We start from the raw sequence: 25,237 nt of genomic DNA, 5'->3' as shown, positions 1-25,237 counted from the left end.
GACACACCAACGACTTCTGAGTGTGCTCATTCAGTCACAGCTGCTGTCTCACCCCACAGTGGATCCCAGGGTTCTTCCTTCCTCAATGGCGGCATATGCACGCCAGTGTGATGTGCACTCTCCCATCAAATGCTGCAGCCTCCAGCCCACCCTCGCCCTCTGCAGGTGACTGCGGCCAGGAGCTCAGCACTGGTCAGCAGGCTGCAAGCATGTGTCTTGTAGCTCCTGAGCCTTGTTCAGGAGACAACAACAGTTTGTCCCTTTGGTTGATTGATTGATTGACTGATTGACTGATTTATGTGCCTGAGTACACATATATACTTTCATATGCACATGTACTTGTACATACATGTACTTGTATACACACATGAACTAAGCACAGATGCACACATATACACATGGGCACTTACAAACATACATGTACCTGCACACACTGAGCCATATACACACATGACATGCTCATGCACGCAGACACATATACATACATACACATAGATACTGGAATGCACATATATGTTCCCCCCTTGGATCTGAGCACACAGGTGTACACCCATGTGCCCATATATACATGCACCCCAAGTTGTGTGCAAACACACACATACATACCTGCATATGCAAATGCACCCACACACACTAATACACATGTGTACATTGGTGTACAAATATTCTCTGAGTTTTGGGACCAGAAACCCAAATTCAAGCATAGGTGCAAGGAAGTTGATTAGGTGTCTATAGACTCTCAGAAGCTGGCAAGCAAAGTCAAGGAGAGGAGGGTCCTAGTACCAAATCCTCAGCACCAGACACAGTCTAAATACTTCTTTGACTCTGGCACCAGCTCAGTGACTAGAGATAAAGTCATTGACCCTGAGACCCTACCTCACTGGGAGGCACAGGCCCAAGGCTGACCCCATTGCTTGCTACAGCACACCCCTGAGCACTTTCCCAAGGGTGGACTGGAACATCAGGTAGACCTATTAGACTCTTGACACTGTTTTTAGAGCTTGGGGTTCTCTGTGGGGCTTCCAGAAAGGGCACGTGAGGAAGGGAAGTCTGATGGAGGTCCAGCTCAGACAGACAGGATAAACAGGAGAAGCAGCATACTTCAGAGGCTCTCTGTTCCTCCATCCATATGGACCCTGGTCCTGCAGAGACATCATAAGGCATGGAGCACCTTGGCCCCAGAAGAAGTGGGCACAGAACACTCTTACCCTCCACACATAATTTGAACACACTTGGATGGGCAAGAGCAAGTAAGGCAGCAGAGGGTATCTAAGGGTGCTAGAGTGAGCCTCTTCCCTGTCCTGCTGCACAAGGCTGTGTTTGGCTTTGGATCCGGTTCAGGCCGCTATCAGACCCCATGTGCCTTGTATGGAGCGAAGGCTATGGCTGTTGTCAGGAGTGAAGTAGGGTTGGGGAAAGCCTGGGCTCTAGTCAAGCCCTACTTGAAGTGGCTGGCAGCTCAACCATGCACACCCTCAGCCGACAGAATCTGCCACAGGGCCAGGGCCTCCAGCATGCATATAATATTTAAGAATGCTGCTGGAGCCGGACGGTGGTGGCACACACCTTGAATCCCAGCACTCGGGAGGCAGGGACAGGTGGATCGCTGTGAGGTCGAGGCCAGCCTGGTCTACAAAGCAAGTCCAGGCCAGCCAAGACTACACAGAGAAACCCTGTCTCAAAAAACAAACAAGCAAACAAACAAACAAACAAAAGAATCCTGCCAGATCACGCTAAGTGCCTGGAAGCTGGTGTGCTGTAAAACCAAGATATATTCTTGCTGTGGCAGGCCCATGGCCTTGACCCACCAATGCTGAGGTCTGAGTCAAAAACTGTCACTATTTCTTTGTCTCCTGGAGGTCAAGATAACCTCTTACCTGTTGTGTATTCACCCATGCGTGTGCTTGCACATTTTCATGTCTGTGCAACCTTTGTGTGTGCACCTGTCCTTGAGTGTGACCGTGACCGTGACCTTGTGCCTACTTCACACAGGGTAGGGGAGCTGGCTACATTTCTAGAGGGTTCAGTAGCTAGCGGGCAGGTGCCTTATCCTGCGGTCAAGGCCACTTGCTTGCCTACTCCCTGGGGGCCTAATGCCTGTACTTTTTTTTTTTTTTTTACCTTCCTTGCTCCATAATCAGTGAAGTCTGCTCACCTCAGCCAGCACCAGCCCTGTCTCCCATGTGCCCTGAACCATATCTGTTTCCAGCTGTTTCTGCCAACTTCCCCTACCTGACCTATGAGCCTCCAGCCGTCCAACGGCAGACAGCATGCTACTATGCTTTCCCTGGTGGCAGGGCTGTCACTTCAGAGGGTTAGACAGTCTGTTAGACAGTCCCCTCTTCATTCTGTTAGACAGTCCCCTCTCCTGATCCCAGCACACCTGCTTTTCTGGTCTGAAATAAGCAGTGGCATCCTGCTCTGGGATGTTGCTCAGTCCTTCTCAGCTGCAGCTTCTGATACCTAAACACAGACCTTGGCCTTGACCTTGGCCTTGGCCTGACCTTGGTTTGAAGACTGAGGAAGATTCAACTGGGATGCGAAAGTGTGTTTCAGGTTGCGGATTTAGCTCAGTGGCAGAGCACTTGCTAGGCAAGCCCTGGGTTCCCTCCTCAGCTCTGAAAATAAAATAAAATAAAATAAAACAAACAAATAAAGTGTGTTTCAAGAGAGCTGATGTCCTGGGGTCCCAGTGATTTCCCTGTTTGCTTAGAGTTTCTTTGGGAGGGTCTGGAGGAAGACATAGCTCAAACTCCCCCTCCCCCCCCCCCCCTTCCACAGATGTTTGCTCAGAAAGCCAGAGACCTGAATATCCAGGGGCTCAGGACAGCCCCTCTATAAAGAGAAAGGTCAGGTTGCTGTGCTTGTTGGGACCCTGCAAGAGGCATGTGTACAGAAGGGGGCGCCCAAACGCCTGCCAGCCTTCTGGTCTGGGCAGCTCACGGCCAAAGTGGAGCTAGGCTGAGGCCCCGGGAAAGTGCAGGGGGTCCAGTAGGAGAGGGAGGTCAGGCCAAGCAGCCTGCGGACAGCAGGGGGAGCTGGGAGTCTGGCTGGTTCGGCCTTGCCTGCCGCCCGAATCTGCATGATGCCTGGTGTACCTCACTTCTGGGTGCGGATAGGATCAGTGTTCCTCCTGCAGCCAGCAACTGCCCTTGGGTTGGCCCCGGAGGGCTGAAACAAGCCCGAAAGGCCACCCACTGACCCGTCCTCCTACCAGCCCCCGTAGGCCCTATACACAGGCTGTCCAGTCCTCTCCAGTCCCCAACATCAGCGAGCCAGGCTCCCCTGGGAGTTTGGAGAAACCTCCTGCGTTCTCAAAGTAGGACTGTGGGTGGGCATGGTGGCACACGCCTTTAATTCCAGCAGGGGCAGGCGGATCGCTGTGAGTTCAGGGCCAGCCTGGTCTACAGAGCGAGTCCACGACAGCCAAGGCTAACACAGAGAGACCCTGTCTCGAGAAACGAAAGGAGGGGGAAAGAAAAGGCTGTGGGCCATAGTTACCTGGGCCCCTTCCCTTTTTTGAACTTGGAAGCCATTGACTTTGGTCTTAGGAAATCACTATAACTCTTTCCAGGGGGTTCTATGCCGTAGGACCCTGCAAAACAGGGTCCTCACACATAAGTGTCCCCTTAGAGAAGAGTCCCTGCACAGAAGGATCTCCTAGATTGGGATCACCACACAGCAGGCTTCCTGCACACCAGGGTCCCCCTAGAACAGAGTGCCTGCACAGCATGGCTCACCAGGATAGGGACCTACAAAGTAGGGTCTCTGCACCGCAGGACCCGGGGTCCCACACACAGAAGGTTCCTCCTGGAGCAAGGTCCCTGTACAATAGGGTCCTCCCAGAGCAGAGTCCCTGAATAGCAGAGTACCCACACAACGGAGTCTCTGCATGGAAGAGACTTCACAGAGCTGAAGCAGTCCTCACAATACATTTTCTATCAAAATCCCATTGGACAAGTTTAGGAAAACTTTAGCCATCATCAAAAACAAAAAACAAACAACAACAACAATAACAACAAAACCCTGATTTGTTTGGTGAGGCTTCTTGCCTATTCTGACAACATAACAACAGCAAAACAACAACAAAACAGGTAGGCTCAGGAGCCAGATCTCTGGAACTAAGGGGCATCATGGGACAGAGGACAGCAAAGGATATCAGAGAGTCATATTCCGGATGACCAGCAGGACGAGAAAGAGGATGCCCTACACCAGAACTAGAGCTGTCCAGAGCTACAGAGAGTCAGCCAGTCCACCCCGCAGAGCAGGAAGGCAGCCGCCTCCAAACTAGAGGTCTCTAAGAAGGAACCTAAAGGCCTGGCCCTCATGGCCTCTGTGATCCAGAGACACCAACAAGTTAGTTATCCAGATAGACAGACATGAGCTCGCACATGCAGAGAACATGGATGGTCATTTACACTCAGCAAACACAGATGCTCTCACACTCGGAGAACATAGGTGGCCCACAATGCTCAGAGAACCTGGATGGCTCACACACACCTGTGACCAGTTTGTCTAATAAGGACCCTGGAAAGTAGGCCAGGTCCTCGCTCACACGGGCTTTTGGGCTGCCAGGCAACATTGATGTGACCCCAAGAAATGACTTTTTCTTTGTCCTCCACTGGCCTGGAGACATGATGAGCCAGTAAATATCTTGTAAAGAGTCTCAGAGGGCCCAGGAGCCACAATCCCACTTTCCCGTGGCTCTCCCATTACTAGGAGTCCCCACTGGGCTTGGTGAGGGGCTTGAGTCTCCAGCGACAGAAACGAGACCCCGGGCTCACCTCTGCCTACTTCTCCACCCCCCACCTCCCCCAGTCTGGGGCCTTGCCCAAGCCGATGCTGATGAGTCTGCCAGTGGGCTGTCTGTGGGTGGGCAGCTGAGGGAGCCTGGTCAGGAAATAGCGGCTGTGGTGGAGGGCTCTTCCTCCCACCCTGAGCATACAGCTGCTCCTCCTGGCAACTAACTCAGGACAGGCCTCTGTCCCAGGCTGGCTTTGGCTTCCCAATGCTCCCTTGGGTGGAGGACAGTGTGTGTGTCTAGGGAAGCCTTTGATCACACACACCCCAAACCGAGGGTCTCCACTCTCCTTCCACGCCTGCCTTCCTCCCCCGCTGGTTAGTGTGCGCCCCACTTGCTGCTAGCGCCAGCAAAGCTAGGGTTTGCATTGGCTTCAGGCCAAACCCCGGAATGTGCCTGTTGGCTGCCCGGCAGCTGTTCCTGGAAGAGGGGCTACAATGCACAGACTGTCTGTGAGATGGGGGTGGATGGGGTGCAAGCTGCCCAGAGCTGTGTATGAATAGAGCACAGAGGCCCTGAGACAGGAATGAATGGGTTCACTGCGCCCAGACACCCCTGAATGGGTTAGGACATCCAAAGATGTACTGGGTCTTGGAGCTGCCCACCCGGGAGCACCGACCTGAGACGTGGACTTAAGTGAGGTCTAGGAAGAGGTAGTGGTGAATGTGTGTTCTCCCCCAAACCCTGGTGGGGAAGGGAAGAGTGCACCCCAGTACTCAGGTCCACAGGTATACTCAATTCAGGCACTCAGATAGGGTTACAAGGGACAGTACATCAATTCCAGACACAGTTAAAGGTCATATCACCTATACACTGGTAGGTTTCAAACACAGCACTGTGGAATTCGGTTATGGGGGGGGTGGGGTTCAAGATACCCAGATTCTTGCATCAGTGGGATTCATATCTTTCACACGTTGCTGGTTGTGGGGGGTCCTCAGACATCCACAGCAGGAACTCTTGATCCTCAGAAGGTGAATCAGCCAGCCTGGCGCCATACATGAATAGAGACTGGGACCAGGCGGGATATGGACTCACATGGGCCGTGACGCCTGCTAGTGATGAATGGGCAGTGGACATCCAAAGACGCAGTGGATCTTGGAACGGCGACTGGGGGCCCTTGCCTCGGGATGTGGGCCTACGTGAGAGACAGGCAGTGGGGTGTTAGGCTGCCAAGGACCCTGGTGAAGGAGGACAAGCTGTCCAAACCTCAGGCGATGATGAAGAGGAAGAGCGGGGGCCTTGGAGTGGGGGGTGCGTGTCAGCATCAGCCAGCACTCTTGGGTTGGCGCACAGCTCCTGGGTGATGGGGAGGGTTGGCTGAGGCCCTGGAAACTGGGTCAGGGGAGCTGCGGGGTGATTTCTTGAAATCTTTTCTACCTAGAAGTTTAGAGGAATGAGGGGCAGGCTGCCAGACACCCAGAAAAGCAAGGGTTCTCAGAAAGAAGTTGCAGAGTGCAACTAGCCAGGAACTTGAACATAAACTCTCTGTTTTCGCTCAGGGAAGGCACAGTTACCATGTCTCCAGATAGGGAGGCAAAGGGACAGGGCTGTTCCCAGCGTTAGATAGACCAGCTATATTTACAGAGATGTGTGAAACGTGCTTAGCTCTCTGAGAACGCGTACACAGCACACAGGCCCCTGGAGGTGGATGCCAGAGGCCTATGCAGAGGATTGGGGTACATACAGCATAGAGACACTCAGATAGAGGGCTCCAGGACAGTGAGCCTCATAATGTGGGGCTCTTGGAACCTAGCCATTGCGCTGCTGAGAGTAAAAGGTACCCAGACACTCAGATAAGTGAGGTGCCAGGTCTCCATAGTCTGGTCTGCCTAGTACTCAGGTGAGCAGAGCACCCACATCAGAACTCCAACAAACTACCAGAGAAGGCATGGGATGACATGCAGTGGGTAGAGTGCTCGCCTAGTGTACATGAGGCCCTGAGTTGACCCAGAGCACTGTATAAACCAGGCTTGGTAGCCTGTAATCTCAGCACTCAGGAGGTGGAGGCAGGGGATCAGAACTTACGTAGTGAGTTTCAGGCCAGCCTGGGCTACATGAGACCCTGCCTCAATAACATAAAGAACCTACTTCTATACTTTTCAAGGCGAGGAATTGGGTAAAGGCTATAAAACCCAGTTGTCCACGAAGGCCCACTCAGAGGACATGAGGTGGCCAGGATGAAAATGCTAAAGAGACTGTGAGTGGGAAACTCAGGTCCACAGCAGAGTGGACTGTGGGGACTCCATGCCCAGCTCATGGGGCATGGGTACCACACAGTCAGACCCATTAGTGCGGGATCAGAACTCAGAAGTCAGCTTTTGAGTGGGCTCGGCTCATGGGCACAGGTACAGAGTACAGACACCTGGGCAGCTGAGGGCGGGCAGGCAGCCCAGAGCTCGATGAATGGCGCACAGAAAGCTGAGACAAGGGTGAATAGGACGCACACAGCAGTGTGATGCCCAGGAACAGCGTGTCCAAAACCACAGGAACGCGGCGCCGGCCCTGGGCCTCTAGCCTGGCAGGCAGGCCTATGTACCTTGTGTCAATAGGCAATTCAGTAGGTCTAACAAGTGGGGTACAGGCTGCTTAAGACCCTGATGACCACAGAATGGAGATCCTGTTCCCAAATGAACGGTGAATGGGTCATCCAGCTGCAGAGACATTTGGGTACATGGGGCATGTACCTCAAGTATTCACAAATATAGAATAAAGACACCATTCTACGGTTTCTTTAGATGAACAAAGACACCCTGCCCCCAAATCAAGGCGGATGGGGCCTTCATAAAGCTATATGACAGATGAGGCCCTGGACTTCAGTTCTCTCAGGGCCTTGGGAAATGCACTCAGCCACCCAGCTTATGAGCTCCACTATGAGAGGGCATGTGTCCCCTTACATACTGGAGATGAAAGGCTTACTCTGGCAGTACACAGCTCAGAGTTCACACCCCTGGAATCTCTAATATAGAGTCTCAAAACTCAGTGTGTCATATCCAAGGAAGCTGCAGCAGTGTTATCACTGTGCTCAAGTAGGGTGCAAGACCCCGATGTAGCCGTGAAGGTCTACAGCCTACGCCAAAGCACAGGCAGGAGGCACGTTCTCCAGAGGCCCAGATACTGGCATCATTTCTCTAGATTCTAGGATGAGGGGATGTAGTCTACCTGGATGGTTAAGAGATGGGGACTGTGTTTCTTGGGTGGTAGATCAGTGTGCGTTCTCCAGTGCTCAAGTGCTAGGCCGCAGTTTTGCCAGATGTCCAAGTAATGATGTACGGGCTCCCCATATGTTTAGATGTTGGGGTTCAGCTTCCCAAAGTGTCTAGATAATTGTGGCTCAGGTTTGTTCTGATGCTGGGATGTTGGGAGTGCACTCTCCCTCAGTGGGAAAGTCATAGGTAACCTGAGTGGACACACAAGCTACATAGAGAGGTCTGGGACATGGTGAGCACTCATCTTTAACTGTCCCAAGCCCCAGCTAAAAAGCGTGCCTAGAAAGATAGGACCCACAGCACAGCGGGGTCAGTACAGGCAGGGAACACGTGTCCCATCCCAGCACGTCTCCTGCTTCCTTGCCAGAGGCTCTGGGCTTCTCCCTCCAGTGTCTGCTGTGTGTTCTGACCTCAAACATTGCCCAGGCATCCTTAAAGGAAGCATCCGCGTCCAGGAGCCCGCCAGGGTCTCCATGGGGCTTCTGGCTGCCAAGCCGCTGTCTGGGGGCCGCGGGCCTGGCCGTGGGCTGCCAGCTCTGTTTGGTTTTCTCCTTCCTGCCTCAGAACCTCAGACGCCGTCTCGCCACGGAGGCGCCCTCATTCTGGAGAGGCACAAAGCCCCTACACAGCCTGGTTGTGGGAGCTACTTGGGGGGCCCGAAGCTCTGCTGCACAGGGGCCTGCCGGCTCCCAAAGTACAAGTGCTTCCTACCAGGGTGTCTTGGTATCCCTGCAGGCACAGCACTGGTCTCTCTGATGTTAGGGCTAAGTCCCCGTCACATCACCTGAGTCACACCAGCAGATGGGCTCATCTACGTCTGTGCTCACGTGTTAAGAGCCACTGTGAGGGGCTGGAGAGATGGCTCAGAGGTTAAGAGCACTGGTTGCTCTTCCAGAAGTTCTGAGTTCAATTCCCAGCAACCACATGGTAGCTCACAACCATCTGTAATGAGATCTGGTTCTGTAGGCATACACACACAGGGATAACACTGAATACATAACAAATAAATCTTTAAAAAAAAAAAAGAGCCACTGTGAGTAGCGTTCACATACATATCCCCCATGCGGAAGTTCCAGTGCATTCTCTAGCAGAAGTTTTCTCAAAGAGTCTTGTCTGACCAGTGCAGAGACTTGGGGCTAGTGACACAGGTCACATTAACCATTAACCAGTCCAATGTCTGACTGCCAGCCACAGATAAAGGGGCTGTGAAGTGCCCAGACCAGACAAACTGGTCAGAGAACAATGAGGGACTCACGCTACAATCCTGGCTGGACAGAAATGGATGAAATGAGCATTCTGGTTAGGCCGTTGATAATCTTCTAACCTCAGACACCAGGATGAGGACTTGCTCTTTGGGAAGCTAAGAGCTCACGGGAGTGGGTCAGGATGGCCTCCAGAATGTTCTCTGGGGCTGGCAGCAATGTCGTCAGGCCCCAGTGGCCCCGGGATAATGTCACACAGTACCAGGCAGTACTGGAAGTATAGGGTTCCATCCTCTTGTGCTTGGTTTCCTAGATCTGCATTACCAAGAGGCATACTCTTCAACCGAATCGTGACTCAGGCCTTCTGGGTGTGTGAGCCTGCACAGAGGTCAGCCCAGCGGGCCCTATCACCCCTTTCTGCAAAGTTTGGTGTGGCTTGGGGTAACTCCCAGTCTTAAGGAACCCCTTGAGATAACTTGGAGTCCAGACACCTGCTCTAGGGCCTCAGAGATGGGGCGGGGGCTTCTTTCTCAAGGGAGTCTCCTGGCTCAGGATGGCCAGCAGTTCTGGCCATGAGGTGGGGCTCCCCAAAGCCCTGCCTCCACACCCCTTCCTCCCCTCAAGGTTCATTGGATCACTAGCAACAGGCGCTGGCTCTGCTGTGGCCTCCAGGTGCTGCCTGAGAGTGGACCAACTGGCCTCTCGGTAGCCGGAGTCTGAGCAAGAAGGCCAGAGCCCGCCAGTCACAGGAAGCAGTAGGCATCAGGTGAGGAAAGGATCACCCGTGTACTTGTGGGCGGGTGTCTTGCTTTTTCTGGGAAAAGGGAACACAGAAACCTGCTGCCTGTGAAACACCACTAGGTCTGGCTAGACTGAGGGTGAAGGGCATTGGTAGCAGGTCTACCCCAGAAAATAGTAAGTACCCACTGCTGGGCTGCCAGGGAATGTGGAGGAGACACCCAGTGCTGCTTTGCATGGATCCTGTCTTAAAGGGAGCACTAGGTGACATCCAGCACAAGACTGAATTGTTTTGGGGGGACCCGGAAGGGATACCTGGACAAAGTGGGGCTAAAGCAAGCCTTGGAAAGTAAGTACAGTAAGGCACTGGACACAGGCCTCAAACCCAGGTGTGAGTCAGACACCCTGCCTGGAAGGGATTGCAGAGCTGGATGCATAGAGGCATGGGGAGGGCACGGGGGGGGGGGGGGTGGCTGGAGATAGCAGGAACTCCCATCTCCCTTTCCTGGGTCAAACAGTGCTGGCCCCTTGAGAGAATCTTCCTCAACAGCTATAGAAGACAGGCTACCAGCCAGGTGTGGTGGCTCACACCTTTAATCCCAGCACTCAGGAGGCAGAGGCAGGCAGATCACTGTGAGGTGGAGGCCAGCCTGGTCTACAAAGAGAGCCTAGGACCGTCAGGGCTGTTACACAGAGAAATCCTGTCTCAAAAGACAAAAACAACAACAACAAAAGACTACCGAAGTCAGAAGGAGAGTTGGCCTGCTTCTCGGGGTGGGTGCTGCCCCAGGTCATATAAACAACGTTAGCCACGTCTCTGGGGTGGGGCTGGAGAATCATGGAGCCTCTTTTCTGTCTGGCCTGCTCAGACTGCTGTCTTCCCTGAAGTAGCAAGCTGAAAGCTATTGGTAGTGGGGACCGGTGGGGAGAATGGCTCCACCTGGTGGCTGTATTTCTACTTGCAACTTTACCACCATGAGGACCTGGGGGTCCTAAGGGGCCTTGATCTCTCCAGGCCTCAGAAAATCTCCGTAGGACCCATGAGATGGTGTTCCTGAGGCCCCATAATCCTCCAGAGCCAGTTCCAGACAGCTTGAAGTCCCCTGTGGACATGTGTCACCACCATGTCATCCAGGATGTCCTCCTGAGCTAGCTACATGTAGTGAGAAGTCATGGCTTATGTGCCTTCTGTTGCCCTCTGCCACTTCTTCTTAGGGTAAGGGACGGAGGACTTCAGCCAAGAAGGACACAAGAAGGAAGGAAGTCACATGTGCAGGGGGAGGGGCAATGTCACTTGAAGTCCTACATTCATACCTGCTCCACCATGGCAACTGTGGTTTTGAGCTCCACTTGGGGAGCCAGATTTGTTTGCGCCTAGCCTCAGCCCTCTTTTGCTAGGGACCCTTGAGCAACAAGATCGATGCTCCAGCTCCCACCAGCCTGTTTCACCACGTGCCACTGGAGGTGCGCTGGCAGTCGCCCGCCCGGGAACCCTTCAGAAGGGCCTGCGATCATCCCTCTCCATCTTCAGGGCACTCACCAAGCCTTCACCTCCACTTGCATCAAATTACAGACGGGTCTTGAAATCAAGTTAGGGACTAAGCCTGGCAATGAGTTAAAATATGTTACCTGTGCTACAAGTAGAAGAATTGCAAGAGCTGGGGAGGGCACTCAGCCTCCTCCCATGTGGCTCTCTTAGGTCCCCACCAGTGCTCTCTCTCTCTCTCTCTCTCTCTCTCTCTCTCTCTCTCTCTCTCTCTCTCTCTCTCTCTCTCTCTCTCCACAGTCATTATGGTTTGTAATCACCCTCCGCACCTCTGCTCCAGTGCCATACCTACAGTCACTGAAGGGTGGATGGATGGTTCTGAGCTCTCTGAGCTATGGCTGCCTCTCTCCAGCCTGCCAGGCAGCAAGGCACTGATGGCACAGGAGGCGGTATCCCTTGGAATCATGTTGGGGACTCGAGGCTGAGGGTACAGGAGAAAGAAGATCTAACTCTGCAATCAGTCACTCCTGGAGGGGTGGGCTGGTCTAGTAACTTGTATGCAATCTATTTTTTGTTTTGTTTTGTTTTTTGTTTGTTTGGTTGGTTGGTTTTGGTTTTTGGAGACAGGGTTTCTCTGTATAGCCTTGGCTGTCCTGGACTCACTTTGTAGACCAGGCTGGCCCCAAACTCACAGTGATCCACTTGCCTCTGCCTCCTCAGTGCTGGGATTAAAGGCGTGCGCCACCAAGCCTGGCCAATTTGTATGCAATCTGGAGTTAGATATGGCAGGAGGGGTGCTAGGCTCTTGTAGCACAGTGGGGTTAGAGCCCAGTTTTAGAAGCTGAGTTCTGGCCAACAGCTGCTACCTAGGGAAGCTGGGTAGGGCTTGAGGGGTCTGAGTTCAGGAGTCCTAGTGGTTCTAGCTCCCGAGCTGAGAGCCCAACCCTTCCTGATCATGGTGGAAGAAGCCAGCCTACCAGGTGTGCATCTTCCTCAGGGCACCCTGAGCAGGTGGGGTACAGAGGCCAAGGCAGCTTCATGGTCTCCTCCTTCACACTCCCGTGCCAAGGATGGCCAAGCAGGCAGGTAGGCAAGTCTGGGCGGGCATTGATTCAGCGTGGAGGAATGATTAGGCTCTCCCAGCGATGCCCTGCCCCTGCCTGCCCCCACCTCGCCCTCATCCTCAGGCGCTGCTGGCCTGCTGCCCATGCCAGCAAAGCTCCTTCAGCTTTGGCTTGCTGGAGCGCATGCCCACCTGCTGGTGGCCCTGTGCCCTGCACCTCCACCTCCCTCCTATATGACATCATAGCCCAAAGCTGATCTTGGGCCTGAGGCTACAGTGAACTGGACTACCTCTTAGAGCATGGTGGGTCTTTAGAATGCAGAGGTGGGGGCAGGGGATATGATGGATCTTCCTGAGGGGTTGAGACACCCCTAAAAATGAGAAAAAGCCTCTGAGTCCTAGGGACAAAAAGGGCAAAGCTCTTCCTGCAGTGCAGGTTGGAGGGTCTCAATGACCAAGGGCCAGAAAAAGCTGGTATCTAGGCTGCCCAGGCTTGGCCTACTTGGCTGGGATTGGGGACTAAGGAAAGTGTCAAGAGGCTGGGCTTGTGACAACTATGGCAATGCTTTGGCCAAGGCCCAGAGCCTTTCTCTGCCTGGCATACTGACTAGCATTCTTGCCCCTGGCCACTTTTACCTAGGGTGGGCTCGGTATTGGCTGCTGCCAGGTGAAGACAAAGTACACAAAGGTCAGAGCCACCCCTCAGGTGACCTGGATTCCACAGTTATCTCCTCCAAACCAATCGCGGTGGGAAGATGGGGCGTGCCCCAGACCCCCACAGCACCTCGGCCCCAACTGATGCCACAGCTGAGTCCAATCTCATCCCAGACCTCATTACCAGGATCCCCTGTGAGTGGTTGGCACTCCAAGGCTGGTGTGGGCATGGTCCAGCCTGTTAGGGACTCAGATCGTCTATAGAAGCATTTCAGCATCCTGTGCCCCTTATCCAGGGCCCCGCTGGGCACTCTTTATTGTCATTCTTGCTGCTGGAGTCCTCCTGGTCTCCTGTCTGATCTGTGTTGCCTGCTGCTATTGCCGCCACCGCCGCCGCCATCGCCACAGGAAGCAACCCAAAGACAAAGAAGTTGTGGGTCTGGGCAGTGCTCGAAGCAACATCACTACTCACGTGGTGAGGAGGAACAGAAACCCTGATCTTCCTGTGCCCAGTCCTATACTGGCTTGGCTCACTCCAGGGAGGGAAATGCAAGGTCCAGGCTGTGAAGCTTAGGGTAGCCCTGGAGAGCCGTCTTGGCAGAGGAAGGAGATGAACAAAGGGGATTAGGGGAGGATGCATTCAAGAAGCAGGCAGATGCTGGTCTACGGGCCATTGGAAGCTCTAGTAGTTGTAGTAGTATCACCATACGTGTCATGTGGAAGGCAGATCTGGCTGGGCTCAATGAGCTAAGCCCTTTTGTAGACTGGCCTGCAGGTGGTGGTTTGACCTGTATTATGAGCCCAGGCCTCTGGTTGGGGATTGGTCTCAACATTACTTGTCTGATCCCTCACCATCCACCCCAGGTTCAACCAGATGTGGACTGCCTAGAGCTCTGCTCTGGGGGGACCCAACAGTGGGGGCGACTGCTGCTTTCGCTGGAATATGACTTTGGAAGCCAAGAGGTAAGGCCCGTTCAGCAGATTCTGAGGCTCCAAGGTTGATGGAGGGTGTGATGGATGAAGTGCCAGGTAGAGGGGAACATGAGAAGAGGACTCCCCAGGCTGAGCCAAACCACTGGCCCCTAGATTAGGGTGGGCCTGAGGCAGGCTGAAAATCTGAAGACTGAGGGCACGGCAGACCCCTATGCTCGCATCAGTATTTCCACCCAGACTGGGAGAAGACATGAGACAAAGGTGCACCGGGGGACCCTCTGTCCCATATTTGAAGAGACATGTTGTTTCCTGGTAAGTCGAGCCTGGGTAGGTAGAGTGAGTCAGAGCCAGAGCAGCAGGACCCAGCTCATAGCCCTGCCCGCAGGTCCCACTCGCAGAGCTGCCCAGGGCCACTCTGAAGGTACAGCTGTTGGACTTCAAGCGGTTCTCGGAACATGAGCCACTGGGGGAGCTCCAACTACCACTGGGCACTGTGGACCCTCAGCATGTCCTGGAGAGCTGGTACCAGTTGGGCCCTCCGGGTACCACTGAGGTGAGCCTGTAGGGTCCCATGCGGGGGTGGGGGTGGGGGAGGCCAAGGTCTGAGTGCTGTACCTGCTGAACCCAAATCCCAAGGGCAATGACGACCCTTCCAGCTGCAGCCCTGTCTTATCGCCCGCCCGTAGCCTGAGCAGATGGGGGAGCTGTGCTTCTCACTGCGCTACGTGCCCAGCTCAGGACGCCTGACTGTGGTTGTGCTGGAGGCTCGGGGCCTGAACCCAGGGCTTGGAGGTGAGAGCCATACTGAGTTGGACAGAGAGCTGGACCCTGGTGCTCACCCTTCCCATGGGCTGGTTTGGGACCCATGTCTTGAACTATCTTGGCCGTGCAGAGCCCTACGTGAAGGTCCAGCTCATGTTAAACCAGAGGAAGTGGAAGAAAAGGAAAACATCCTCTAAGAAGGGTACAACTAACCCCTACTTCAATGAGGCCTTCATCTTCCAGGTTCCCTTTAGCCAGCTCCAGGTGGGAAGCTGGGAGGAAGGGCAGAGTGGTCTGGGACAGTGTGGCGGGCCAAATCTGACGACATTTCTATCCCACCCTCCCAATATCTGCAGAGTGTGGACCTGGTGCTGGCTGTCTGGGCCCGTGGCCTACAGCTCCGGACTGAGCCTGTGGGCAAGGTGTTGCTGGGTCCCCGGGCTTCAGGCCAAGCCCTACAGCACTGGGCAGACATGTTGGCCCATGCCCGGCGGCCCATCGCCCAGTGGCACCACCTGCAATCCCCCAGGGAAGTGGACCGTGCTCTGTCCCTACAGTCTCGCCTTCCTCTGCCTAAGCCTCGCTCCTGAAAGAACCCCTGGTCTCAGTTCTCCCAGATGGAACTGTGGGCAGGCTCTTCAGGTCTCTGTAATAAATGCCTTCTCTTTCTCATTCATGTGTCTTTATGGAACCCTGTGAGGAGGGCCCAAGATACAAGGTGGGCTGCACCTTGGCTCCACAGTCCTCTCAAGGACAGGGTAGAGTGCTCTAAACAGATTTGCCTGTCCTGAGCCTCAAGGCCTGATTCCTAGATCTTCCCCTGGAAAATGGACACCATCTTCTCTGCCAGCCAGGGTTGGCAGAGGAGCAGGAGGCTAGAGGTGACCCTGTGGAGACAAAGAGGGCACTTGGGGAGAGTCGTGGGTAGGTCCAGCATGGGGAAGAGATCCTAACACCACGAGGGACGGCGGTACAAAGTGTCCTCTGCACTATCAGCAGGGGGCAGTAGATGCCTTTGGAAGCTGCTCTGGGGCCTTTGGGCGCTTGCAGCCCTGGCCTGCGATATACCTCTTAATCCCAGCACATCTGGCGGGCTTTAGCAGTTCCAACCCTCCTCTGTTCCTCAGGGGCCCCAGAGCAGCAGGGTTGGGGCCAAGCCATGATCTGGGTGTCTCTGGGTGGGGTTCAGGAGCGGGAAAGGGGTGAGAGCCTGACCTAAGTAAGTCAGGGAATGTAGGGCCTGCCTAGGCAATCAAGGGCCCTGAGCCCCCACAGGTCAGAGAGAGGTTCCTTGGGGGCGGTAGCACCACTCTCCAGGGTTGAAGGACATGTTCCAAGTTGCCTGTGCAGAGGCACTCATGGGCAGGGTGTGTGGCAGGCTGGGAGAGGCCCAGCTGCTGGTCCAGGGGCCCATTTGCTTCTCTTCCTGGGTAGAAAGGCAAGTTCACTACAAGAGGTGGACACCTCTCTCTTGAGCCTGGACTACCATGCAGTACCCAGGAGACTGTTTTTGTTTTAGTTTGCGCGGTGGGGCGGGGAGGGATGCATCCAATTTTGCAGGAAGACTGAAGAAGTGAACAGTCAGCCCAGAAGCCCAAGCAAGGCACGAGCACCCAGAAGTCAGTGAGGAGCCAGGTGGGTGCTGAGCTACAAAGCCACACCATATGACAATAACTCCAGTTCAGCCCACTGTGGTGAGGTCAGGTTTCCCTTAGAGGAAGAGAAGACTTCAGTGGATGCTTGAGCTGGGTACCTTGGAGACAGACCCACATGCTGTCCTGAGGGCTCTTGCAGGAACAAGAGTGACATCTTGAACTGGTCACTGAGACATAAATAGAGCAAACCAACACCCCCACCCCACCCCAAGACTTCTTGGACAGGCCAGCGCCTGGGCTGGCTGGCCAGGCGGCTGGGCAGGTGGGGAGGTTCTCCTCCTCTCTGTGCCCCCATTGGTCTGAGGAGACTCCATGCCCTTTCTGAGCAGGGGCCCGGCCCAGGGAAAGCCATTTATACCCCTCCCCCTGGCCCACCAGGCCAGCTCACTGCTGACGGCCTGACCTCGCTCCCAGCCCTGCTGCACAGATTCTAGGTGAGGCCTGGCCCATCTTCTTGAGGCTGGAGAACAGGGCATTACTCAAGCTAGCTCACAGGAAGACTTCCCTGGGCAGGGGCTTGGGGTCTGGAATCAGCTGGCAACAGCTTTCTTGGGGTCTCCCACATTTCTGAGACTGAGAAGCAACAGCAGGTGCTGCTAAGGTCGGGCAGGGGTCTTCACCAGGCCTCTGGAAGTGGGCTCAGACTCTGGGGGCAAACAAGCAGGAAAATGTTCAGGGGGACTTGAGTCACCAGGCCGCATAGAAGAGCACTTTCTTTCTTGTATTTACTCCTCCAGCTAAAGGAGCAAGAGTTAAAAATAACAGTCTCACTTTGGCAGCCACCTGTGCTGGCCAGCCCCACCCCTCCCTCAGGGACAGCTGCAGCTCCTCAGTCCCCCGCCTAGGACATTTTGGGAACACTTTCTCCTCTTACTTCTCACCCTCAGGGTTTTGGGGGGGGGGAGGTAGTGGTGCCCTCTAAATCCTTGCCCTCTGAGAAGGTCGGAGATGTGGGTAGAGCAGAAATGGGCTAGTGAACACAGGTCTCCATGCCCGGCTTCATGCAAGACGGACACTGACATCTTCACCTCTCTTCCCACAGGCTCAGAGCTCCAGACCTCAGGATGGGGGAGTAAGTGACACTCAGTGTGAACCCTACTGCAGTCCCGTCACAAGGGCTCCAGTGTCATATCACCCTGCCCTTTGTGTCTACCACCCACCCCCTTCAACCTCACCTAGCCCAGGTTTTAGGGCTACTCCCATGAGCTTTCTAACTTCTCTTTTCTCTCCCACCCCCACCTCCCTCTTCCTCCTGGGACAGTGAGGAGGTGAGTATCACTTGGGACTCTAATGGTTCCCTGAGGCTAGGTCAGAAGACAGTCTTGTCAAGGACTCCAAGTGCCCCACCCTCTGAACTACCTCAGAGAGAAAGAGAGGAAGTGCCTGCCTGGTGCTTTATGAGGCGAGGCGAAACAAAGGAATCACTTCTCCTTTTTGATTTGTTTACCACTGGCTCCCCCGCCCCCCCCTCCCAAGCCTCCCTTGCCCACAACCTCTGAGCCCTGGATACACCCCCTCCTCACCCCCAAATCCCATTACCCTCCACATCCTTATGCACCACCTAAGCAAAGTGCCAGGACCACAACAGGCATGTGTCTTTGAAGCAGGCCCTGGAATAGGGAAGAAAAAAAAAAATCAGAGCCCTGGACAGTGGCCTGTGGCCTTCTTGAGAGCCCCAAATCAGATGGCTCCGAGGAGGCCAGAGCCCTAAATGTAGTCTGACTCTGACTCCTCTATCCTGTCCTACAGAAGCGCAACAGGGCCATCACGGCCCGGAGACAGCACCTGAAGGTACGGGTGGGCTGCTGCAGAGGGCTGGGGGGGGGGGGCAACATATAGGTGGGGTCAGAGTTCACTGCAGACCATCACTCCCACCATTCTGTTCTGTTTCTCAGAGTGTGATGCTCCAGATTGCGGCCACAGAGCTGGAGAAAGAGGAAAGCCGCCGCGAGTCTGAGAAGGAGAACTACCTGTCAGAGCACTGTCCACCTCTGCACATCCCAGGCTCCATGTCTGAAGTGCAGGTAGTCCCTTCCTGCCACATACCACCCAAGACCCTGCCGCTGCCATTCCTCAGCAGGCCAAGCCTAGTGGATCAGGACTGGGAGGGGACAGTGGTCTTCAGGTGCCAGGGTGGCCTCCCACCCATTGCTTGCCCACCCAGGAACTCTGCAAACAACTGCATGCCAAGATTGATGTGGCCGAGGAGGAGAAATATGACATGGAGGTGAAGGTGCAGAAGAGCAGCAAGGAGGTGAGAGGGAGGAGCTAGTAGTGAAGGGGCGGGACATATAGCATGGGGGGTGGAGTCAGTGGCTTAAAGGGTCATGGATGGGGGTGGCGGGGGGGGGTGTAGGGTAGGGGGCAGGGGGGTGCAGTTTTGTGAAGGTGGAGCCAGGTGACATGGGGTGAAGCCAAGTGATATAGGGCCAGCTGGTATGTGATGATATGGGTGATGTGAAAGTAAGGTCCAAGATACAGGGCTAGGTCAGCGGCATGGAGGCTGCCATGCCCCTAAACCTCCTGTTCCTTCCACCCAGCTGGAAGACATGAACCAGAAACTATTTGACCTGAGGGGCAAGTTCAAGAGGCCTCCACTTCGGAGGGTGCGTATGTCAGCTGATGCCATGCTGAAGGCGCTGCTGGGCTCTAAACACAAGGTGTGCATGGACCTGAGGGCCAACCTGAAGCAAGTCAAGAAAGAGGACACTGAGAAGGTAGGCCAGGACCCAGGGGACAGGCAAGTGGGGAGAGTCCACTCACAGTTCCTTTCATAAGAGAGTCACCCGAGGCCCAGGGTTGTCTGCGGGGAAGACTGGGCTGAATCTGAGGCGTCTCTGGTCCTACCCTCAGGAGCGGGATCTGCGTGACGTGGGTGACTGGAGGAAGAATATTGAGGAGAAGTCTGGCATGGAGGGCCGGAAGAAGATGTTCGAATCTGAGTCCTAACTGCCCACTGCCCCCAATCCCACCCCACCACTGGGGGAGCACTCACCAGCCAGGCTGGGAGTACTTGGCCTCGCTCCAATAAAGGATTCGCATCCCTACTACCACTGGTGTGCTCTAGTTCTGTCTCTGCCCTCTCTGGAGCCCATCAGCAGTGACCAGCATGGAGGACCCTGGGCTGCACCCTGTAACTGATGGGTGTGGTCAATGTCTGGACTTGCCTAACATGACAGGGCACGAAGAAAGAAGACCATGAGACTCCAACATATCTGAACGGAAGTTTCTGGGACCCGCTTTTACCCCCTTGGTACAGTCATCCACTCAGAATGGCTGTGTTAGGCACACCCCTGGGACAGGCTTAGACTCCATTCCTCCAGCACTGCCCCTCCATAGGGCCCTATCTGAGGCCAGAAGGCAGAAGCCATCCTGAAAGGCTGACCCCCTGTGTCCACTCCCAGACTTAGCCTACATCAACCCTGCCTCCCCCTACACACTTTACTTTAGTGCCTGCTTGGACAGTGAGGGCCCAGTTTGCTTAGATCTTCTTTACCACCTCACAAGGTCAAGAATACACTCACCCTGAGGAGTAGAGCCTGGGATGATTCAGCACTTGACTTCATAGCTGGGCCACAGGCTCCAGGCCACCCCACAGAAGTGACCATGGCTATTCTGAGTCACTAGCTCCCCACTTCCTCTAGAGGCTTGTGCTCAGCTGGTGAGACCTGGGTCCCTGTTCCTGAATATTGCTGTAGCAGGCCCAGTCTAGCCCTACCTTGGCCCAGAAGGGAACTTGTCTTGGATCTTTTAAGTCCCAGGCCCTGGTCCAGCTAGGACAATATCCCCAACAGATACGATAAGGGTCATTTTGGCAAGGCTGTGTTCCCACCCTTGCTTTTTTGTGAGATGCTGTGAGGGTCCTAGGTCTTCAGTGGGGAGCCCAGAAGTGGTTGCTCCCATGCTGGAGCTGTGAAGGACCCTGGAGGGTGCTCACCGATGCTCAGAATGCACATCACTGAGGATGGCTTCCTGGCTCTCCCTCCAGCATCAGGCTTCTTCGATCCACCATGCCCCTTTCACCAGCTCCCAAAGTCCATTCCAGGCAGAGCCTCAGCCCTGAATTTTCTCCCCACTGTCCAGACTGACTACCAGAGCAGCAGGCCAGCTCCGTGGCGGCGGGGGAGGGGGGTAGTTCTGCCTCAGCATGGGGCTTGAAGGGCAAGTGAGAGGCAGGTAGGCTCAGACACAGAGCAGCATGACTAGGCCAGGGATTCCAAGACACTGCAGGGGAAGCTGTGCATAGTGGTGTGGCAAGGAAATGGGTACCACAGGAACCTGTGCTTAAGGGATACAGGTGTTCCACACTCAGGTTTGTCCAGAGCAGAGATGAGCAGGTGTAATGGACTGTGACTTTAAGTGACAGGCTGGCTTGAGCCTGAGTTTCTCCTGCATTTGTGCTTACAAGGGACAACATGACTGCATCCAGCATACCAGGCCTCTGAGGTCTGTGGAGATGGTAAGCAGGGCCACTGTGGGCCCAGCTCTGGGCAATTAAGGCTCAATGCCACGGGGACACACGAGATGGGCTACTTCTCTCATTGTTGTGACAAAACACCTGATGAAGCAACTTAAGGAGAGAAGGACGGTTTTATTTAGACTCACAGTTTGGGGGACCAGTCCATCATAGTGGGAAGGGATGGTGGCCGATGTTCGGCTGGTCACATGGTATCTGCAACCAGGAAGAAGCAAGTGGTAAACGCTGGTGTTCAGTTATTTTCCTCCTTTTTATTCTTTCTGCCTCGGCAAGTAGGACAGTGCTACCTAAGGTTATGGAAAGTCTTCCCACCTCAGTGACTCCTCTAGAAACTCTCTCTCAGGCGTGCCAAAGTATTAGCTACTTTACTGCTGCTGTGATAAAATGGCATGACCAAAAACAACTTGGGGAAGAAAGTTTACTTTGGCTTGCAGTTGCAGAGGGTGACAGTCCATCATAGTGGGGAAACATGGCAGCAAGCAGCTGGCACGGTGGCCAGAGCAGGACACGAGCTCCCTTCTCAAGGGTGACAGTCCATCATGGTGGAGGAAACATGGCAGCAAGCAGCTGGCACAGTGGCCAGAGCAGGACAAGAGCTCCCTTCTCAAGGGTGACAGTCCATCATGGTGGGGGAAACATGGCAGCAAGCAGCTGGCACAGTGGCCAGAGCAGGACGAGAGCTCCCTTCTCAATCACAAGCATGAAGAAGAGGTAACACACTAGACGTGGTGCTAGGCTTTCAATCTCAAAGCTTAGGGCCAATAAGATACTTCCTGTTGTTCAAATAGAGGCACCCTTTCCCATTGAATCTGTCACATGCCCTTAGGTGTGTCTCCTAGGTAATTCTGGACCCCGTCAAGTTGACAATCAGTATTAACCATCGCAGCAAAGAAATGTTCTTTTTTTTTTTTCTTTTTTTTTTTTAAGCAAGGAAATGTCAAATAGAAAATTCCAGATTTTGGTTATCTGCACGGGGGAGACGGGATGAGGGCAGAGGGCACATAGCAGGGGGTGTATGGGAGTAGAACTCTTCACAGATAGGAGCTTGGGAGATATAAGTCTTGGGTGGGATGGCAGATTTATGGACACGTCTACATTTTTCAGTGAAATAATGAAATACGAGACGAGACACCTCTACAAATCAAACCTAACTGACTGACCCAAGGGCCTTGTGCAGAGCCCTGCCTCTGTGCTTAATGCTGTCTGTGACTGCATGGAGTGAGCCCGGCTGCCTCAGCTGACAGGTCATACATCCACAAGGCAGGCAGCAAGACTGAGTAGAACAGTGCATGGTTGTCCTCGACAGCTTCGTATTCTGAAAAGAACTCAGTAGGTGGAGAGTCCTTGTAAGGAGGTAAGGTGGGGTGTGGGATATGGGAGCCAGCAGCATCTCCTGAGAGGAGGAAGCTAACAGAGATACTGAATAAACCTGGGGACCACAACTTAGCAGCCAGGCCGGGCATGGTGGCACATGCCTTTAATTGCAGCACTGAAGAGGCAGAGACAGAAGAATATCTGTGATTTCAAGGCAAGCCTGGCCTGCGAAGTGAGCTCCAGGACAGCCGGGGCTGCTACACACAGGAAACTCTGTCTTGAAGCCCAACAAAGCAGAACAAAACAGAACTTGGTAGCCTAGGAATCGAGAGGTTTCTGAGTCACTCGCCAGGGTTCGAGAGCAGGGAAGGAGCTGGCCGTGTCTGGGGGTCTGGAGGAGCTCCCCAGGTGAAGACTGGACGAGGGATCTGGGCTGAGATGCTAATCAGAGTCTCTTTAGACATGAGAATGGCGGATGGTCTAGAGCTAGTGACAGGAGAGAAGGAAGCAGGAAAGACAAGGGATGAGAAGTGTCTACAGGAACGCAGTGCGGTCAAAAGTTGAGGAACCCTTGCCATGCCACGCAATGTGCGCTGAACAGTGACCAAAGAGGTAGCGTGGGCTTTTACTTTTAAAACTGGCTATTGAAGACCAAGGAAATAGGGCTAAGGTGGGTAGGTGTAAGAATATGCAAGTGGGGGCGGGGTGTGTGACCATGGCCAGGTACAAAGGAGGACAGGTGGAGCAGTAGCCAAGTGTGAGTGTGGGCAGGTGCCAGGCTGTAGGTCTGATGTGCAGGCAATGTCTTGGGACATCCCAGGAGTGAGCACTAAGGACTGGACTCTTAAAAACATTCCCTTCTGCAGGCTGGGTGTGATGGCACAGGCCTGTAATCCCAGCACTCGGGAGGCAGAGGCAGGCAGATCCCAGGGAGTTCGAGGCTAGCCTGGTCTACAAAGCAAGTCCAGGACAGCCAAGATAACACACAAAGAAACCCTGTCTTGAAAAAAAAAAAAGATTCCCTTCTTCGAGCAGCAGAGATGTACAGAATGAGTATCTAATCAGCTAGAAGATCAAGTGGCCAAAAGAAAATAAAAAATAAAATAAAACAAAGAAATAGTGTGTGGTGGGGCCAGTCACAGGACAAACACTGGTGGACTGAGTAAAGACTGGCTACTCTGATAGCTGTCCTGTGGCTAGCGGGAAGACTGCTTTCTTGCTAGGAAGGTGGCTAGAAAGTTGTGAGATTTCTAGGATTAAGGGAGTGAGGAGAGGAAGGAGGCTGACAGAAAAAGCTGTAAACCTGCTACTAGGGCTCTTAGTTCTGAGTCTGTGCAGCCCTGGCAGCATAGGCTCGACCACCATCCTCAAGCAGATGACAGTGAAAAACAGAGAAGAGAGCCATTCGGTGTGGCCACACTGGGAAAAGGGACAGAGAGGTCCAGTGACTCCCAAGTCTGTCTTCAGGGTCCAGACGTGAGGCTCCAGCTTAAGCAGAGGGCAAGAGGGGTGCATCACTAAGCAGTCCTGGTCACGGTGTGGTCCTGCCTGTCACTGACCCATCACTGTCTCAGCTCCAGTGTCTCCTGCGAGGTGGTCCGACAAGTTCTCAGAACACTGTGAGGTGCTTGAGAGACAAGCTCCCCCTGGCTGCTCCAGACTTCAGAATTCCCTCCCCAACACAGGCTCCTGGGGCAATTCCAGTGCCTTGAGGTCAGCCCATCTTTCTTTTCTTTCTTTCTTTCTTTCTTTCTTTCTTTCTTTCTTTCTTTCTTTCTTTCTTTCTGAGACAGGTACAAACAAAGGTGGGCAGGTGGAGGGGTAGTCCTCCTCTATGTAGCCCTGGCAGGCCTGGAACTCACTCTGTAGACCAGGCTGGCCTCAGACTCAGAGATCCGCCTGCCTCTGCCTCCCAAGGGTTGGGATTAAAGGCGTGCGCCACTGCTGCCCAGATCAATCCGTCTTTTCAATAGTCTGATGGCTGAAGGGAGAAGCACATCTGTCTCTTTGGAATTTCTTCACTCCCACCAGGACAAGGAGATGGTGAAAGTGAAGAGTACTGGTGTTTCCTCAAGTCATTCTGATTCTGGACACTTCTGCAAGCTTGAGAAAATTTTCTGAAAAGTTAAACTTAAGTGCATCAACAGTAACATTCTTTATGTGTACAGGTGGTGCATGTGTGTGTGTGTGTATATGTGTGTGTGTGTATGTGTGTGTGATGACAGTGCCTCTATCACTCACCATCTCATTTTGGGGGACAGAGTCTCTTATGGAACCTGTAGCTCACAGGATTCACCTAGACTGGCTGGCCAGAGAGCCCAGGAATCCTCCTGTCTCAGCATTCCCCAGTGTCGCCATACCTGGTTTTCAACACACGTGCCAGGGAACCAACTTGGGTCCTCAGGCTTGCAAAGCAGGCACTTTACCAACCGAGCCATCCCCCAGACCCAACAATAAAATTCTCAAACAGAAACAAGTTAAAAAAAAAAAAAAAAAGGCCAGCATAAGCCATGACAAGCGGAACTTCAAGATTGAGCTGTGGGCAGCAGAGAGGGCCTCGTTTGACTGTGAATGTGACGTGAGCAGCAGTCTCAAGCTCCTGCCTCTGTAGTTTCCCCAGCATGGTGGACTGCAGACTGGGATCAGAGGCTAAGGTACCCCTTCTTTGCTAGTTACCTTTGCCAGAGCTCTCGGTCACAGTGACGGAAGTGATGCTGGAACACCTGCCCTATTAAGTGTTCAGCTTCTCCTCAAGCCCAGCTTGGTACACGGCTCCCTCCTGGCCTTGTTCCTGTTGTACCTACCTCTCAATCTCCTGCCCTTATTCCAGTCTCTGTCCTGGCTCATGGTCTCCCCCAGATGGATACTTAGCCCTGTTGCTGCCTCCTAGTCAAAGAGAGACAATTTCTCCTACTGGGCCTCCTCATCCTGGGACTCACACTCAAG

General features: G+C 53.8%; 2 protein-coding genes across 3 annotated transcripts; both read left to right on the top strand.

Annotated features, from left to right (window-relative positions):
- The first annotated feature begins 9,590 nt into the window (after positions 1-9,590).
- Positions 9,591-15,517, top strand: SYT8 (synaptotagmin 8). 2 transcript variants are annotated; one of them, XM_084773818.1, is made up of 9 exons: positions 9,591-9,975; positions 13,137-13,345; positions 13,447-13,625; positions 14,015-14,113; positions 14,237-14,395; positions 14,469-14,636; positions 14,770-14,875; positions 14,976-15,109; positions 15,202-15,517. In XM_084773818.1, the coding sequence occupies exons 2-9, from the start codon at positions 13,252-13,254 to the stop codon at positions 15,433-15,435; spliced, it is 1,173 nt and encodes a 390-aa protein (XP_084629944.1). In that variant the 5' UTR covers positions 9,591-9,975; positions 13,137-13,251; the 3' UTR covers positions 15,436-15,517. The 2 variants fall into 2 exon arrangements, with proteins under 2 accessions (XP_084629944.1, XP_084629945.1); XM_084773819.1 differs by lacking the exon at positions 9,591-9,975 and adding an exon at positions 12,687-12,799.
- Positions 15,518-18,134: 2,617 nt separating this feature from the next.
- On the top strand, positions 18,135-19,550 carry TNNI2 (troponin I2, fast skeletal type). The gene is made up of 5 exons (XM_084773846.1): positions 18,135-18,291; positions 18,396-18,524; positions 18,665-18,754; positions 19,041-19,217; positions 19,354-19,550. Exons 2-5 carry the CDS (start codon positions 18,402-18,404, stop codon positions 19,447-19,449), a joined length of 486 nt encoding a protein of 161 aa, XP_084629972.1. The 5' UTR covers positions 18,135-18,291; positions 18,396-18,401; the 3' UTR covers positions 19,450-19,550.
- Positions 19,551-25,237: the final 5,687 nt, after the last annotated feature.

Source organism: Acomys minous (assembly GCF_964271855.1).
Source record: "Acomys minous genome assembly, chromosome: 2".
In the NCBI taxonomy this organism is placed as follows: Eukaryota; Metazoa; Chordata; class Mammalia; order Rodentia; family Muridae; genus Acomys; species Acomys minous.
Note: the sequence above shows the minus strand (reverse complement) of the source record. Positions and strands in the feature narration are given on the sequence as shown.